Source organism: Abramis brama (genome assembly GCF_963993115.1).
Source record: "Abramis brama genome assembly, chromosome: 4".
Taxonomy (NCBI): Eukaryota; Metazoa; Chordata; class Actinopteri; order Cypriniformes; family Leuciscidae; genus Abramis; species Abramis brama.
Window position 1 is genome coordinate 53,278,612 of NC_139966.1, and position 19,423 is coordinate 53,298,034.

A 19,423-nucleotide genomic window follows, 5' to 3' on the forward strand; every position below is an offset into this window, starting at 1 on the left:
TGAACTAAGCACTTGAACTCGACTAGCCCCAGTGCTGTTATGCATACTGTCCGATTTGAGCCAATTAGAATGTAGAGGGCGTGGCCGTTTATAAAAAGCAACTGTATAGCGACCGCATCTGATTAGAACCGCCCTCAGCCTCATCTGCGGCCGGATCTGTGCACCCCATCAGTCAAGTGTAATTGAGTTTCAGGGGGGAATGCTCACACACGAGTCGCACCCCTGCCCGCAACTTTGAATGAGGCTGAAGGACTTCAGCGGAGGGGGGCACATATTACGAAGTATGTGGTCAAGTCAGGGACGCAATCACGATCAAAACCCAGATTGAAATAACTTCAGTGTTAACACCCACCACAAGTTGATGAAAGCCCAAGTTTTGATTTTTTGCGCTGCTTAGATAATTTTCGTTTTGTTTTTTTTCCCCTCCAATGACTCAGCCCAAACTGCCGCAGGGCCTTCAGGATGCATAGGGATAAATTACAACCACATTCCTCCACAGGCTCCGAGCGGCGCAAACTTTCCTAGCTGCTCCTAACGATCATGGCTAGACTGTTGTGAATCCTCGTTTGCAAACACACAGGAGACCGAACTATGTGAAATTTCACCACTGTAGGAGACAAGACACAGCAACGTCAACGCGCCAATCGGTTTTCAGTGGTAACGGATCTTAATGGAACAGGCCCCACCCTAAACAAACCATCCCAATGGTTAGCATGGAAGCACTCAGCCTTTAAAAGAGCCCAATAGGGTATTAAATATTTGTGGAAAATAACCCACTTTCAAAAACGAAGTTTCATAAAACCCTTCTCAATTCTTAACTGCTTTTATTAATCTGATAGGCCCTGAATGAGCTGTAAGACTCGTAATATGGCTGCCTACTGGCTTAGACGGCGAGCAAAAAGAGGAAAGAGTCAGATACATCAGGGTATCTTTTTCCAAGCCAAAGTTCAATCTGAAACAGATGCTACAACTACGAATGGTGTGGGTTTGTCGCATGTGAACACGCAAATAAAGCCATCAGGAAAGCAGTGCCACAGACTGACAGCTCCCCTCTTGGCAGGATACTTCATCAGCTGGCCGATAGAGAGTGACAAACCTCAGAAATATTTTGTGTTTAGACTGAAGCCCCGGTTTTCATTACTTTCAAAGGACGGGAGAACAAATAAACATGTATAAATACATAAATTAAAAATCTGAACATAGCAACGACTGAAATGTTCGGTTCTATGGCACGTCAGCTGGTGCAGTTTATGCTATTGTGGCTCTGTCGCTGTAACCCAAGCCAGCAAACGAGCTCGGGAACGCAAAAACCCGATTCGTCAGGGCGCGAAAATCACAATAAACCTGCTGAGGTATTTCGCTGTTTGCCTTGGCGGCTTCCAGCTGAGAAGGCTCAATCGCGCTTATGGTTTCATCATTTGGGGGTATTTATTTCATATATTATTCTTCCTCTCGCCCCGAGTCAAATGTGTTGCGAGACGTACCCTCGTTCCAGCCCCGGAGTCTGAGGTGCTTTCATATATATTCGGTGGGTGGGAAAATATAGGAGAAGCGAGTTCTTCTAACAGACAAGCACGGGGCACAGAGGGCTCATCTCACACTGCTTTGAAGACGGGGCCGCGCTTTCCCTCGCTCTGGATGTTTAGGGGTCGGTTGAGAAGTTTTGTTGGTTTAGTCGGTCAGCACCCCCTCAGGATTAGCACTCGTTGAAACGATGTATTACAAAAACAGCGTTTGAGAGTTGGATTTAGAAAACACAAGACAAAAGAACCCAAAACAACAGGACATGCTCAAGACTTCAGTTCACATTAGAGCCGTCTGTGCAGTTTTTAAGTCTATGCGATTTCTTGTCACTTTATTGTCCTCCACGTAAAATCTGTAAAGGAAATGCCACAAATCGAGATCTCGTACAAGTTTGTCTTACATACGGTGAGGGATGGGTTATATATCAAAGATTTAGTTCAAATACTACTAGTAATGCTTGCAATCAACAGAACAAAAATCAATAAGTGGTCAGTCTATGACGCCTCTATGTCTCACCTTCCGTCTCTGTGATGTGTTTGCTTTAAGGAGTGTTCATTCATACAACTGCCGTTCAGATGTTTTAACTACGTTACACTGTCTGCACCCACACACCTTTATGACTTATAGATGACTACTGCTATTACTGATACACGGCATGACTTCAACAAGGATGTGAGCAAACGAAAAAGAGACAGAGACGCTCGTAATACAAAGGCCCACTTACAGCAGACATATGCGCCGGCTCCATGTGTTTTCATTAATCGTGGCTGTGCGGGTTGTGGGCTTGTTCCACTATGTTTACCCCCATTTCCTGCCCGTTTAAATTACACTGCACTTACGCAGCCCTGGATTCATGGTCCTGTCAGCCTGCAGCCCACCCCACTGGGCAAAGACGCACTGCAGTCGCCAACACGGCACATCAGGGGCTGATCCAGGACCAGCTCCAGTTGCTTTTAACCAGCAGTCCTTGGGAAGAGAAAGCCCACCGGTGGTGGTGCATCAGAGGAGGCGGAGTCTCCTCAAGTATTTATTCAAATAAATGTAGGAACTAAAGCAGTGCTCGAAGTGGGCCGGTGCGCAACCGAGGGGGACCTTTTACCGAGGAAGTTTTTATCCACTTCAAGCACTGAACTAGAGTGACATAAAATAAGACGGGCTGCACTTATATTAAAATTCTGGTCGATAACAATAAGCCAGTAATTATTTTCAATAAATATCCTATATTAAAAAACAAAAAAGTTAACAAATAAAGTTAATTAATTGTAAATGCTACTAGTGAATTTAGGCATAAAAACATTATAATGTACAGTATGACAAAATAATATTTATTTTGAGATTTGCTAAAGATTAAATTTAACAGTGTTATTAAATTAGTGTTTTTTTTATTATTTTATTAAGTGAGCCTTATACTGTATTACATCAAAGGTAACTGAAACAAACAATTAAATATCAAATACCGATAAATTAAAAATGACACATCCATAAGTTTAAAAAAAATCTGTAATATTAGCTGATAACTGAAATGGTACTGTAATGCATAGAGTTTTTTTTAATATGTGTCTTTTTTGTGTACTGATGCATCTCTTGTAAAAAGATATTCATTTTGTTTTTCTTTCTGTTCTAAAATCCAGAAAAATCACTGCACGAATGCCAAAACAGGCCGATTAGTAAACTGACCAATCCAAATAATATGTTTCCAAATGTGACCGAAAGAGGCAAAACAGAGAAGAAATTAAATTGGCAACCTTTCAACCCAATTAGTTTTCTGTTTCACTTTCATATGCAACAGGTGAAGAAAGATTATCTAACTTAGCCAAAATACTGACAAATTATTGAAGGATCTCATAAAAAAGAATGACTGAATGACGTGCCATATAAAAAATAAAAAATAAACTATAAGGAGCAGAGGATGGAACATTTGTCACAGTCCAGAAAGACAAAATGATTATCATAACCTACTACAATCTTTTTGATTTAAATATCAACCTCCTTGGAAAACTCCCTAACGGACCGCCACTGGAGCCCACACAGAGATCTGATGCCAGCTCTGACAGGTGTGAGCCTGTGAATCATCACAAAATCTGCATGAATCCTTATTGAACTCTTGATCTATTCGAAGGGGAACGTCTGAAAACAGATGGCTAAAGTAAACATCTATCGGAGTGCCAATCGGAAAGGAAACCGAGAGGAGAAGTGAGCGAAAGACAGATGAGGGTGCATCGAGAACAAGAGAGGGAAGAGGGAAGGAAAAAGAATGGAGGACTCAAGGCCTAACAGATTATTTCTGTTCCAGCCCTGAGGTCATTAATAATCAATCTTCTCTAGTTCATGTTTTATTCAGAGTGACCCGTAAAATGCAAGACTCTCCCCTATTTATACAGCTGGCTTTGTGCTGCCAGATCACAGCCAGATGACTTTGGCCAAGGGCGGTCGAGCACTCCGCTTCTTTCCTCCAAGACTGTAAACTTTACATACTGATCTAAGATCAGCAGTCTCTAAAGTAAACAGAAGACTCAAACGTTATGAGAGTGGAGGTGAAACTGGCCACAGAACATAACTGACAGTAACTTTCATCAAACAATGACTGCTCATCAGAGACACATGTGCAGTGCAGGAGTGGGGCGTCTCACAGCTGCAAACAGTGTCACAGATGATTGATTTTTTCTCAAGGAATTATTCATAATTGGGTATTGAAACCAGCAAAAAAAGTCATGTTATACATATAATGTTAATTTGTATATGAAGAGTTCAGATGCAAAAGCCTCTAAGTGCCATCTGAAATTTTCTTCTAGAATGATCATTTTTATCAAGCTTGTATATTTAAGTTCAGTAATTTCACTTAAATGACAATTTATAGGTAATTGTCATTGTCATTTAAGTGAAATTACTGAACTTAAATATACGAGCTTCATAAAAATGATCATTCTAGAAGAATATTTCAGATGGCACTTAGAGGCTTTTACATCTGAACCCTTCATATATACATGTGTGTGACTGTGTCCATCCATCCATCCATCCATCCATCCATCCATCCATCCATCCATCCATCCATCCATCCATCCATATCTATCTATATCTATCCATCCATCCATCCATCCATCCATCCATCCATCTATATGATATCTGTACCACAGTATATTTAGGTAAGGGCATATTTATTACTCAAGACCCAATTACCCTTCAGTTAAACTCTAAAGGCCCTATTAGATGTACAATGCACAATAATTTTGTTTTTGTTCCTGAAAACACCAATTCTTCATCTAAATGGGGTGCGTTTTTGGTGAGTCTATTGTCTTTGTTGGCTCTGTGGGTTGTATGACTGAGTGGTTCTTTCAGCACCGGCTTAATCACCTTCCTGCATTCCAGCCGTTTAAACAGAGATGCAGTAACATCCTGTGAACAGCTCAAACCAAATAAAACAACATTACGCCATAAACAGAGAAAAAAAACAGGCAGGGAGGACGAGTAATAAAAGAAGCATTGACCACAACAGAAGACAAGCTGGCAGCAAGGCCTAATGGGGCGGTCTGGCGGAGTCCAAGTAATAGACGAGTGCGAGTTCACAAGAGTGTGTTTTTGTGTGAATTATGATCCTCCTGTGTGTTTGCATTGTCTTGCGTCCTGATTAGTCTATTCTGATGCCTAGCGGGCTTATGTATAACTTGGTTGTGCAAGCTTCAATTTTCCTATATGAGTAACTCCGCCAGTCGCCATTAAAAGTAAAGGGACAAGAGCTTTAGAAAAGAGCCCAAGAAGTGTTGTGAAACAAACACAAAGGAAGATATTTTGAAGAACTGTTTTTGTCCATACAATGAAAGTCAGAATTTCATAAGTCTGAATTTCATAAGTCATACAGGTTTGGAAACAACATTAGGGTGAGTAAATTATGACAAAAATTGTATCTTTGTAGTGAGCTATCCCTTTAAAAGAAAAGAAACAAAAAGGAAACACTGTCTTTATATGCTATAAACTGCGAGGGAGACAAAGGAAATCAGGGTAGAAACCCCAAAGTCCAAACTCTGTGCCAGCTTAGAGTGCCAGGCCAGTAAAAAGGAAGCCCATAAAAACTGTTAATTAAAAGATCAATGTTTAGCTTCAAAGAAAGGGCAAGGGCTCAAACAGTGTGCTGCCCCTCATAAATACTAAAGCACATTTTGAATGCAAGAAGCTTGTCATTAGTAGAGGACCGGGCATAGCGGACATCAACCTCAATTCCTCTACAGGCTCGATGGCGACTGTGCCACAAAGGGCCATTCAATTAGTTACTAATAATTTGGTTTATAAGAATGATGATTAGCAAAGAGCCTCCACCCAAATCGAGCCACTTTAGGGTCTATGGAGAGGCATACGTGCCATCAAAAGACACCACAAGTAAATTCATGTGGACGTTACTAACAATAATGGACTGAACAGAACAGGCTAAATAAGCCAATAATGAGCCCAGACTTTTCTCGTCAATTTGAGCCTGTCATGGCCAAACGGGTCCGTTCTGGCATCTTCCGTGCTGAAGGGATCTAAATGGGCGAACTGCAGCGTGGAGAGAACGCTAATGTAATGTGCTACACTCCCAACGCAAAGAAAAGAAGAGAGGTCAAAGAAGACATCAATCAAACAGGCTTGTGATTGCCGGCAACTCGTCCAATCCACCATCTGCAAGTGATTCCACCATCAGAGAAAGACCAAAAGTGTCTTCAAGCGGATTGTGTCTTACATGTAGGACATGTAACTGAAGAATGAGCAGGATCCTGTACATGTGGATACCATATGGATGTGAAACGCTAAATATCTCAGAGCTATTGGATTTGGAGAGGAAAAATCCTGATATATGTGTAAACGTTTGAGAGGTAAAGCCTAACCGGTGAAGCCTGAAATATTCATTATCTTTGCCTTAATGTGTCCGACATGAAATCGCCATGTTGGCCAAGCCAACAAGGCTGCCAAGTGTTGCAACCCTGGCACAAACCTGAACGCTCTTGAACAATCCTACATGATTCCTTTGCTTCTCACTCTCACAGAAGTGACGTCACCAAAGAGGACACATTTGTCTCAGAGAGAACCCTTTTTAGTCAGAAACCTGGCGCGGAGGTTCAGGAGTTCTTATCCCCCCCTCCACAACAGCGGTGCTTTCTAAACACTGTCATTGATAGTTTGGACAACATAAACATAGAATCGTTGGCCTTAGAGGAGGTCGAGGAGGAATAACGGCTTGGTGAGACCAAGCAAAAACAGAGTTCAGCGAACAGAGTCTCTGTCTGCTGCATTTGACACCACTTTTCAGGATAGCCACCACTGAAGGGCTTGAGACTGCTATTAAGGTGAGCAGGAATGCTAACGGGTATCTTCTCTAGGTATTACAGGGCATTATTCTGGAAATTCTGGCCCTTTTAAGCACATTGCAGGCAAGAATTCAATTCGAAAACCACAAAACAGACCTGATGTTTACATAGTGCAGTAGCCTCGACTGACCAGTGGCAACACTCTGTTTGAAAGGCCATGCAACCTCTCAGTCCGTCCGTACAGTCTGATGAAAGCTGTTTCTCTCAAAGGAAAATAAATGTACAGACGCCTACTTCATATTAAACAAGTTGTGTGTGTGTGGGGGGGGAAGTCCCTTGGAAAGTGCCAATTTTTGGAACAAAGTTTACTTGCAGCAAACTAAAAATCTTAAACATTATTTGTTCACTGGCCAAAGGCTTGTCATCAGGCAGCCCACATAAAAAAATGCATTTCAATAATGTTGGAGTGAGCCAAAAACCTGCCAAGCAGATAGTTCCCCATGCAGTGAAACACATGAGCATTGTATAAGCCTTGGCACCATCACAGCAGATCACTCTCCTCTCCTCTTGAGGAATGGGGTCGATTTAAAGTGAGTATAATGTATATGTAGACTTCCAGACAATTTATTTTTCTGATGTTACAAAAAGCATAGGGATGGATGCAGAACTGGGACGCACCGACGCAGGGACTAAACCCAGTGTCCGTTTGCAGACAATTTACTGTTAAGGTAGGTATGGCAATGGGTTCAAAGTGAAGTAGAGAAAATGGATCCACATATACATTTATTACAGAGAGGGGATCATTCATCATGGAGAGACTAAATCCAGCCACTACCTCCTCAAACGCTTCTCTCTTTTGCAGTCCAAATGCTGACACTCCTTTTCTTTATCGCGCCATTCCAGTTGCTCTTCTTCTGTTTTTTTTTTAACGTCTTTCTCACCCCCCTCTCATCCACTCTTGGCTCTCCCCCGTGTTTTAAGTGAGCCTTGGGTAGCTTTTTGGTTTTCTTTTGTTATAGTAACAGTAAATGAAGCTAATAAAACACAATATATTGGACTATTTATTTTCTGTAGGAACACATTCCACTCTATAAAGAGGACTAATGGCATTTACACAGAGCCGGACTGATTCTCAAAGCCAATAGGAGATTTATAGACAGTGAACGTTAGCGTCAGCTAAGGGCCGTGCGGGCCGGGCCAGGCCAGATGGCTCCAATAATCAATGGGTGACAAATCCAAGTACCCGAGAAAAGTTACGGTACCTTGAGCGCACATACTCACAGAAATAGGCATACTTTTTGTGCTTAGCGAGTCATGAAAAAAAAGGTAAGATGCATAAAAGGTTACATCAATTTCATCTATCAAGTCTTTTTTTATGGTGACAATTTACAATAAGCTTAAATTTGGTACATTAAATAATGAGCTAAAAATGAACAATACTTTTATTACTTAAAGTATATAAACCTAGATTAATGAATGCTGTTCATTATTAGCTCATGCAAGCTAAAACATTAATTCATGTTAAATGCACTGAACCTTATTGTAAAGTGTTAACCTTTTCATAATAACAAAATCACAGATGTGAATGGAGAAACACTAGATAGGTCACCATAATTAATGAATGCATACAATGAAAAGTGATATATTCCAAAGAAAAGAGTACACCCACATGGATGTCACCCTGTCTTACCTGTTCATGGCTCATCTTCTGAAGCTCCTCCTCCCAGGCGTCCTGTTGGCTGCGCTGGTATGCGGAAGGCGGGGCCAGGTCCTGCAGGATGTGGGGGTCTCTCTCGTGGCAGAGGGTCGTGAGGTGGCTGATGTACAGTTTCAGCTTACTGCGGTTCTGATTGAGGTCTATGAGTGGGGGGATAATCTGTCCAAAAACAGGAATGAGGAAATGGGTTAGAGATAAAGAGCCATTTCAATCTCAGTTTTCCTCTAGCGTTCAAGAATTAGACACTTGGAAACGAGCCAGTGAGATAAAAAGACGGGTATGCAAACGCATGCTAAAATGACACGCAAACAACACATTTAGCAAGCCAGAACACAGATGTAAAATTTTGCTTTGTCACAAATGATTGTATTCAAAAAGAAAGGGGGGGGGGGGCAATATATAAAAAGAGCAATATTCAGTGAAAGGTTGCGGACGATTATGGATGATAGACCACAGCTGAAACACATGAATCACAGTGAGAACAGTGGTCAGGAGACATTCCCATTCCAGGAACACAGACAAACAATCTCAGTTACCTGGACCGCTGCCGACAGATGCCCAGTCTTTACACAACATCTCTATACACACAGCAGACACTCACACGGCTTTTTCGTATCCATCAAAATAATACATGCACTTGTGTGGGATCAAATCCAAAAACAATATGTCTCTGTGTCATTTGTGTATCTCACTGGCTTCAACAAAAAGTTCTGGGACAATACAAGATTGATCCATCACATTTGTTTTCACGTAAGTCTAAAAATATGATAAATAGCAACATGCGGTTTGTGTGTGAGTGCGAATGAGTGCTTTCCTTTGCATGCCATTGCTTAAACTGAAACTGAAAGGTTAAAACTTGGTAAGAGGTGATCCATGAATTATCACTGCAGTGCTTTGAGTAAGATGTTTAATATAAATACAATAATAACCTGAATTACAATATGACATAATAATGACATACAGTATCATTAAAGGGTAATAGGATGCATTTATATTTATATTATATAAAATTAAAATCAGTTTGTGTATTAAGAATTAACAAATTATATAATTTATTAAAAAATATACATATTAGCCTAGATTAATAAATACTGTTCATTGTTAGCTCATGAAAGCTAATGCATTGAACATTACTGTAAAATTGAAAAACAATTTTTCTCAAAAAGTGTTCACCATTATCAATGGGAATATACAATGCCCAATGATGCAAAGCTGAGTAAGCTGAATGAAAGGACAGGTCTCAATCTAAGGCTGGCTTTTTCCTTTCCTGGTCACATTCTCTTGTATGAATCAAGATGTTACATAAGCTGGTTTTGGGCTGCAATGGTGGACCCATAAATTCTGGGAAGGGAGAGGTGAGCAATGTTTTTTGAAATACTACAGTACAAAACAAGACAGCAGAAGATCTATTGAAATGTTCCCATATAAATACCCTCTCAAAGAGGACCGAGAACATAGTAGGGCTTAGGGAGCTCTGTGAACACTCCTCATCGCTCAATAGCAGAAAGCAAATACAGTTACCTGATTGTCAAGAAGCGGAGAGAGGAAACAGAGGCTAAAAAGAAAGAGTGAGTGATGAGAGAGATGTAAGAAAAGACAGGGACAGAGTCTGCTTTGGTCTGAAGCAGCCTGAGCTTGCAAGAACATTTGTGTCCCCACACTTTATTAATTCTTATTAACCCCATCTGTATCTTTCCAGGGCAGAATGTTATTGTGTTTTCGTTGGCTCACCGGGGGCAATGAAGGCTCTCTTGGGCGGACCCTGGCCGCAGAGCGCCATCAAACAAAACTGTGAAAGAACGAGATGGAGGAAGGTGGAGGAAGACCAAGGTTGAAGAGCTTATAAGAGAGAAAGAGAGGATGAGAGAGTCAAGGAATAGAGGAATGTATAAAATGGGCCGACGGTTCTCCCTGATTCTGGAAACAATTAGACGGCGCAAACTGGGTCTCTGCAAAGAACCGGAGCAGCAGACGCACGGAGACCTACATCATGCTCTCGTTAGTCTATGGTCTAGCGCAGCCCCGTCTCCAAAACCTACTAAAGCACATTTGGGTGCCAAAATTCAAACCCCTGCCTCATGGTGAATGAATAATAAGGCAGGAATTCATCTGTTGAATCAGCTGTGACAAAAAAAGTCTACATTTATCTACGTGACACACAGCAGACCAATAGCGGAGTCTTTTGTATCAGAGTCGGATCTGAAACAGCTGTAAGGGGCGATACCTCCTTCCGCATCTCTGTCAGGTCTTGTATCTCAGCCAAGCGCCGCTGCTGGAGGATATATGGGGCCTCCGGATTGACTGGCAGCCACAAAAAGAGGGACGAGGCCTTAAAAAGGCGGTCTGATAGAAGCCCTCCAAACCGCTGTGACAGAACGGCTGGGTGGATATGCTCGGAAAAACAGCTGAGTTAAAATAAACCCGGCCTTAGCAATGGTGCCACATAAACGTGCACACACACCATTACACAGAGACTTGCTACGTATATGGTTGACTGAAAGCATGCTGTGCGCTAATAAGCTTTTAAAATGCCTAACCAATGATGGGATTTGACATTTATTCCCCTCTCTTCCTTCTCTTCCTCCCCATCTGCTATGAAAAAAGATGAATGGACTCCGGTTCTGGGCCTTAGACAAATGCCCAAACACGGCGCTATCCCTCACCCTCTGGTTTTAAAGGCTAAGTCAATACCTCTCTGGTGACAGAATGCTGATAAACAGTCATGAAAACCTCACAGAGTGTCCCGCATGATCATCTGTAATCACATTAGTAGTATAGTCAAGAAATGGGGATGGCAGGTTCGTGGATGGTCACAGTTAGCCCAATGCTAGTTAGCACAGCGCTAACATCCGTCTTGTCGTAGCTGGTGATGTTTTCTGTCAACTGGGTGCTGTCATAACTGTTTGGCTTGTGCCGTGTTGCTGTTTAATTTTTTTTTTTAAGTCCTGTGGTAGACTGAGATCATAAATAATGCAACAATAACAGAAACAAATATCATGCCCAGGTGACAGATTTACAACAGGGGAATTTTCCACTCAAAGCGCCATTTGTCTCGTCTTGCTTTGGACGCACACGATGGATGGAAGTGGTCCCTGTTTACCCATCATGCCTTACCTGACGTCTCGGAAAAATGATCTTTTCAACAGCTCTTCAAATTCTCCAAAATGTTTCTAAGTTATCACATAGGTCGATTAATTAATCAAATGGATTTTAATCACATATATTAATATTTGCTGAAAGCCCCCAATTAAGATAATTCAAGCCATTGCAATATTGTGGAGGATGAAGTCACTGAATACAGCTTAAGTGGCTTTAGAAGTCAATGCAGACATATTGGTTGCTTTATTTCCATATTATTGAACATAAGACCAGTCTGTAATCCACTCTCTGACTCTCTGTCAAAGACATCTAATTGTTCATATATTGGCTATTTAGCTTCAAATGTGGCACATGAAGTCAAATTTTATAATGCATTAGTGTTATGAATCTTGTTTTAACTCAAGTGTTACACAATTTTTCAGATTTATTAATTCATTTATAAATATTTTTTTGATTTACCTCCATTAAGTAAAAAATGATCATATTTATATTAAAATATACATACACACACAAAAGAGACATCACTATTTTAATAATTTTGAGGCTAAATTTTTCCATCAAAACTAATTGTACTGTTATATATACTGTAGTTGATTTTTCACATCCCAGGTTCCTAATCAGAACAATGCTAAGTGGATCCTCTAACAAAAAGCTCAAACGAGTCAGGACTCCTGGGACCCTCCACTGAACCTATCAGGACAAAATTACCAATAGATTGGGAGTGTTGACCACAAAGACCCTTGGCTGTTCTCTTGCTCTTTGCAACATTGATCACCTTCTTGAACCTCACACTCCAGCTCCTGCCAAAAGACTTCGGAAAAGGTTCACCGAGGAATCTGTCCATCTGCTCCCTTTCATTACGTCTCCTCTAAAAGAAGCTGTCTTCACCAGATGCTGTGGTGTGTTGCATTTCTACTCCTACCTGGCACTCTCATAGCTCGAGAACCCCTCCTCAAAAAGACCAGGGGGAAAGAGAAGTCAGACCCCTCAACAATGACCGGCCTCCTTCACATTCTCCCTCTCTCATTTATCACCTATCAGCTCATCGGGCGCCATTCGATACCCACACTGAGAGGCAGGAGACTGGATCAATGCTGTCAGTCAGGCGGTCCATCAGAGACGAGCCACTGGCTCCTTCCTCAAAGACTCCGGAGGCCCGGCGGCACAGGAAGCCCCTGACGCGGCCTCGAAGCCCAGCTCGAACAGCTCGCTCCTGGTGGGGGAGGATCTGCAGATCACAAGCCTCTCTTCACAGTAGCCGGGCCCTGGCGCACATCCTTTCCCGTGGCTGAGAGTTTTATTGGGCTATCCTCTTTCAGTCTCACTGCGCTACGCGTCCATGAGTGTTAAGGGGATAAAGATAAGGAGGGACTGCAAAGCTTCAAACCTGCAAGACACTGACAAGGCCGGTGGGCCTGCCGTCGTAAAGTGCTTTTCAAGAAAGAGACAAATCACCTCCATGGCATGCAAAAAAATACTGACATGAGAGAATAATGACTGTCAAATAAAGGGTAAGGGGGCGAAGACATGCACGCATACCTCCCCAAAGAGCACAGACAGAAACATATGTAATCCGAGCGCGGAGAGCAGATTCGGATGGCAGATTAAGAGCAGGTGAGTTGGTTTGTCTTTCCATACTGTCATTTCATAAGCGTCTGACCGCACTACCTCCATCCACAACTCTCAATATATCTAGGTAGACCCCTGTGTACACACACACACGCACGCGCACACACACAAACCACAGTCTTATAATTCCATAATTTGCTCAAGCATTACAGAATAATCACTTGGTTTGCCAACATGACACAAGAACTGAATATATATTTGTTTGTAAACAAATATATATTTGTTTATTTGTGCTGTCATTTGATTATTAGTTCACAAATTTTCCAATCAATTATAATACTAGTTTACTAATAAGAAAACCAAAAATGTAATTAGATTTAAAATTATGTAACACACACACATATTTTTTAGATTGAAGTTGGTTACCAAAAAGGTCCTACAATGACTTTTTCCTCTCTCGCGTGGTACAAAATTACAACAGCACTCATGTTTTAAGAGATGCAAGATTTATGCATGTCAGGACTCTGTTGCTGCAGCATTTTATGAACTTAGTGCCTCGTCACCTATTTACGCAGGTTTTTATATAAATGCCATTAGATTTATACCGGTGGGGGGTTTATGACTGTTGACTTACATGCCAAAGCTCTCACTCAAAGCCCAGTCAATGCCAATGCACAGGGTGGGGGAAAGGAGGACAAAAAGCCAGGGCAGGTTACTGTTGACTCTGGAGAAAGACGGAGGGAATTTTTACACCAAGTAACTCCCAGTGTCACCATCATAGCGCCATTTAAACAGACCATGAAGGCTGCAGTCTAGGGACAGCATTCCATTCATTGTGTATTTGTGCGTGTGTGTGTGTATCCATAGCCGTAATGAGCAAAAAAATACTTTAAAACTGCCAAGAAGAAATTAGCCTCTTGAAAAGGGAAGTAAAGCTGTCGTGTGGGTTGTAGTTTCACTCCATGAGGTGGGAGGGGTGACCATGGGGGTTGTCACCCTGAAGGTGAGGGGTGTTGGGGTGAAAGAAGGTCCTGACCTCTTCAAACTGAGGTTGAGGGGCATCATTAACCGGGTGTTTAGAAGAGAAAGCAGAGGAAGGGGTGAACATGTAGCAAAGCTCCAGAACATCTACCCCACTGTGAGGGCAAACCAGACGAGTTAATGACTTAAAGCCAGATCTACACATAACAAGAGGGAGCTTAGAAAATCATGAACGGAAGATTTAAATCAACACTATAAACGTGTCACATTTAAGTTTAACCTTACGATGCACGGAAGACCTTTGACTTGAGTCTGTTTCTTTTAATGGCATCCTTCATCTGAGGTCTTAAAAAGCTTTCAGCTATTTGTATTATTTTAGTAGTCTGTTGTTTTGTTGCCAACTTCTCTCCTTTGCCTGGATAGCCGAGCAACTGCCATTATGAGAAACGGGAATGTTAACAGATAACTTGCTCCAGGTATTATAATTGACTTGGAGCAGTTTTGTTGCACAAACAGCCCTAACTTTTAAGATAGCTCTCGTGTTGCTGTCAGTGCTCCACAAGAGGCCAAAAAGAGTTTTGAGAACAGCTGTGGATGGAGAGATCTAAGGAGAACCACATCCTGAGGTCAAAGTGTTTCCCCTGTGTAGCACTCAACACCAGAAGACTTACGCCGCTACGCATGTAAAGACAGGGGGCAGAGGAAACAGAGAGGCTGAGAATGGGGCTCTTGGTGGGTTCAAGGGTGCAGAGCTGGTAGAGATGGCTCTAACAGACTGAAATGTATGAAATATACAATCCTCTGCTATCACACCTGGTCCTCAGAGACAGGAATAATTTAAGTGTGGAGGAAGTGTGTCAACAGCTCTGGTTCAAAGAGAAAATGACACACTTTCACAAAGGCCCAGGCGCTACAAACAAAATCTTTCATCTTTGTAATGGTATATATCATAATTAATTAATTCAATTTGAATTTAATACAATTGTATTCATTTAATTTGTAATATATTAGAAAACATTCTGTTTAGTATTTTTTTAAATAGGTAAATGTTTTATACTAAATAGTTACTTTTTAAATATGACCATGAACCATTACCTTATTGTCTACTTTAAATATAAAACACTAAAAAATAAAATACTTTTAAAAAAACTGTGATGTATCAAAGCTAAATTTTTCACATTATAATATACATTTTTTTGTTACGAAATAAATCATAGTATGGCATTTTCACACTTTTTATATTTATGTGATTCACACATGCACTTGTGTCCTAGTTTGGTCTACACATAAGCGTCTTATGTTAACCTGTCACACCTCTTTTAAGTGTGAACCACACATGGCAGGCTTCCCTTTTTATTGACTGATAATAGAGGTAGTTCTAGGCCCTCGATTTTAGGCTTAATTGGAGAGCTAGGTAAACGGAAACAGACTGAACCAAGGGTTAGGTGGGGGAAGAGACAAAGAAGAAGCAGCAGCAAAGGAGGAAGAAATACAAGGAGAGAGAGCAACGATGCAGTTTCCACGCGTCCGGTCTCCAGCGCTCATTCCGTCCACGGCTGGTTAAGTGCTAAATGAACTGAGAGATTTAAGGTGGTTGTTGGACAGCTTAGGCAGGGTGCAGAATCTGAGCCAGCTCTTTCCTATCAGCCTTAAATCAGACCAGCGGCGGCCGCAGGGGGGCCAGAGGGCTCAACCTGCTCCAGGCCCCCCATCCACAGCTCTGGAAAGCATTAAGGCCTATTGACATGCCGCAGGGAGTTTATTAGCAGTATGAAGCTAACATTTAGCTGGCGGAGATTAGGACGCAACATGTCTAAGCATCCCTAGTAAAAACAAGAACAATCTGGAAGTGAACACATCAACACGTTTCCAGTGATAAATCCCAGGGAAATATCACATAACAAATACAGCACCAGTTCCAGATGCATTGTTTTTCCAGATGAGCATGGTTAACATGGTTAACAATCTCCCTGCAATAACCATTTCTTTCAGAGTTTCACTGGAGTGGGAAATGCTCAGACAATTGCTTTATCAGTTAGAAGACACTCTAAAATCCTGAGGATTTTCCACGGCTCACAGTCACGGATCATTAATAAATAATATTACGAGCACTTTCCCCTCCTAACCTGGAGAGGGGAGCCGATCGGCGCAACGCCCAGGGTAGGGCTTCCACGTCCGCCCGTTAACACATCCAGAAATGGCGCACTGGACCAGGGGGCCAAAACGTTCCAACCACATAATCCCCACCACAATGAGCCTCGAACTTTACTGTTTCAGCAGCTTGCGCAGAAATTGTGGCCATACTGGGTTCAGCAAGTTTGAGGAGGGAGGAGTCCTGCAATTATTTGTTTTGATAGAATTGTTCACAGTCATTTGGTAATTCTGAGGTCAACAACAGAAATCCATACTTTTATCATCGCCAGAACTCACCAATTATTGACAGCCTAAAATCAATTTCAAAACTCTGAGGGGAGAACTGATACAATGTTGGGGCAAAAACAAAAAAAAGTTTTTTCATCATTCAGCATTCATTAGAAATGCTGTGGTTCGATTGACATTTTTAGTCTATTTTCCCAGTTTACCCTCTGACATAGACCAGGCAAGCAGAACCCAGCAGGCCAGTACGTCCTTGGATTGCCTAGTTCCAAGAGGGAAACCAGAAACATGGATGCAGCATTAAAATGTATTTTTCTTGAGTGATGCATCCTGGGAGAGCAGGCCAAGACGTGTGGTTTGCTGAGGCCTTAAAAAGCAGGACAGTTAGGCAGTAAAGCAAGACTGGGCAAACAAAACTGCCCAAAAAAGCAAAGTTATGCCTGAGAGAGAGGGAGAAGAGAGGGAACATTAAGAACGAGGGAGAGAGGGCAAGAGAGTACATCAAAAGTGGCACCTTCATATCTTCAAAAAGGAGCAAAAGTTGCGCCACAAGGCAGACAGATTTCAAAATTCAGGACTATATATAGCTGGACTGGAAATCGTGAGAAGCTGAACATGTTGAGATAACTTCTGACATGACTAGTGAACTTAACCTCCCCAAACACGTACCATCTCAATCCGAGCCAGCTCAGAATTCCTCTCAGGAAAATACATATATTGACATACTCAGTGAAAAACAGAGGTGGCGGGGGAAGTCATCGCCTATCCGGTTGATGCTAAGCAGAGTCTCTCTCAGGATCCAGCTGAGAACGTTCAGCCAAAAGCCTTGACAGAGGAGAGATTCAACACACTCCTATATGAGCTCTTATAGGTGAGCTCATCCTTCATGACATCATCATCTCAACACTTAGATGCTGCCATCTCAACACTCTTCCGATTGGCCGATTCAAATGTAGTCGCTGCAGAACTACAGCCATTCATCTCGTCTTCAAGGGCAGTCATCGGTCTCTCATCAAGCCGAGCAAGGGGCTCCGATTACAGGGTCAGATAAAACCCACCGCATACGTGCTGCTGGGACCAACTGGTAGAAATCTGTCGCACGCTTGATTGGCTAAGAGTCATTTCAGTCTACTGGCCTCTCCAGAGGCTCTGTGAGCAACGACCATCCGTCAAACGACCTCTGACCCCTTGCAAGGAGCTAGGGTATGTTTCCAATGACACCCTATTTCCTCATTTCCTATGGCATGCTCTTACTCTGACAAACGGAGAAGTGATTCCACTCGGAAAGTGACTGATTGAGCCATTTGGGGTACAGTGACTCTCTTCTGTTCCAGGGATGTAGATCTCAGTTTCATGGTACAGGAAGTAGGGCAGCATGGTTCAGGGGCTCCGCAGAAACCCCAAGTTTGCGCTCTGCCAAGCGAAGTCCCCCAGACTGAGTGAGGGCCCCACCACTGTCTACCCTCCTGTCTGCACCAGGCGCATGGAGCCAGAGGCCAGTTTTATATTGAAATCATATGGAGGTGGGAAGGTTTCAACAACGACCCCCTGCAACTTCCCTCGCCGCCACATGTTTCCCATTTTAATCTAATTATAAATATTTGGACTGGAGTCAGTTGGAACTGACAGAAAGAAAAAAGTCAAGCTGGAATAAACAATGCAAGTACAAAAGGCAAATAAGAAAGCAAACATGCATTTTGGGTTCATATTAATGACTAAAACAGAACTGTTGAAATTTTCCTCCTCTGACCACTGAGCCATTTTTGAGCTGAAAAAAAAAAAAAAATCCAAGGCAGCAACAAGGTCTCTGTTCTCTCATTGAGGGGCGGGACCGTTTTAATAATGTGGGCAAATGGTGGGTGGTTGCGCTCATGGGTCGGGTTCAGAAGAGGTTACACCTTAGTTGCTCCAGCGGGACGGGTACCCACTGACCCCTGGAATATGTGAGTGATTGCCAAACTCTGTTTCACAGTTTTCCATGGAATTGCACCGTCCAAACGTTTAGTAATGTCTAAGGTCGTCAAATAGAGGTGACAACAATGGAGTCTTCATTACTTTTCTGCTCCGCATGCTAACACCCGCTCTGGCATCATGTTGTACGCAACCTTTGTGACAAAAGAAAGAGGGAGAGATGTGGAAATTAGGGAGGACGATGTACCCGGGTTGGGGGGGGGGGGGGGGGGGGGGGCAACAGTTTGACAACTTTTTCGCTTATAAGGACATCTCCCATCTGGGTCTGGTTCTTCCAGTTGCACAGAAAATGAAATGATACAGTCAAGTTTGGGGTGGATATCACACTTTCCCCACTTCTTGCAGATGTCTAGGCTAAAACTGAGAAACAAACATTTTCAAAAGGAATTCAAACAAACAAGAGGACAAACAGATAAGAAGACAAGTTACCACAAAGGGTTTGATGATCTGTCAGTCCTTCTGATATTTGAAGCTCAGCTCATCTTGACATTTACCTCAAGGCAGAGCTTACAAATATTCTGCTAGCGTAACTGGAAGAGTTCTGAAAATTTCAAGCTCCCTCACTCGTGGGGGTTAATTTCCAGAACTCCAGAGCTCCGAAAAACCACACGCATCATCACACAATGACACTGGAATGATGGAAGAGGACAACAAAAGCAGACATGCATCAATTATCAACAAAAAACAGCCAGCCGCAGGAGAAAATGTGAACCCCTAAAGAACAACAACACAAAACAGAGTCAAGGACCAGAGAGCATCTGTAAATACACCTAGCGATGCACCACACAGTCAGATTAAAATGGACTGCATTTCATCATAGCCGACAGCGATTTCAGGGTTGCGGTGGGTTATCGTGCCAAACGCTGAGCAATTAAATAGGCCTCGACCACCCACAATTCAACATGAAGGA

General features: G+C 42.3%; 1 protein-coding gene across 7 annotated transcripts in view; it reads right to left on the reverse strand.

Annotated features, from left to right (window-relative positions):
• erc1b (ELKS/RAB6-interacting/CAST family member 1b) overlaps positions 1–19,423 on the reverse strand; it is a 201,136-nt gene that overhangs the window by 15,198 nt on the left and 166,515 nt on the right. For 5 of the 7 annotated variants that reach the window (XM_084112709.1, XM_084112708.1, XM_084112707.1 and 2 more), the window contains one exon: positions 8,491–8,676. In XM_084112709.1, coding sequence (XP_083968835.1) covers positions 8,491–8,676 — 186 coding nt within the window. Of the gene's footprint in view, positions 1–8,490; positions 8,677–19,423 lie in introns of those variants that run through there. The other 2 variants (XM_084112711.1, XM_084112710.1) reach the window with 1 other exon arrangement.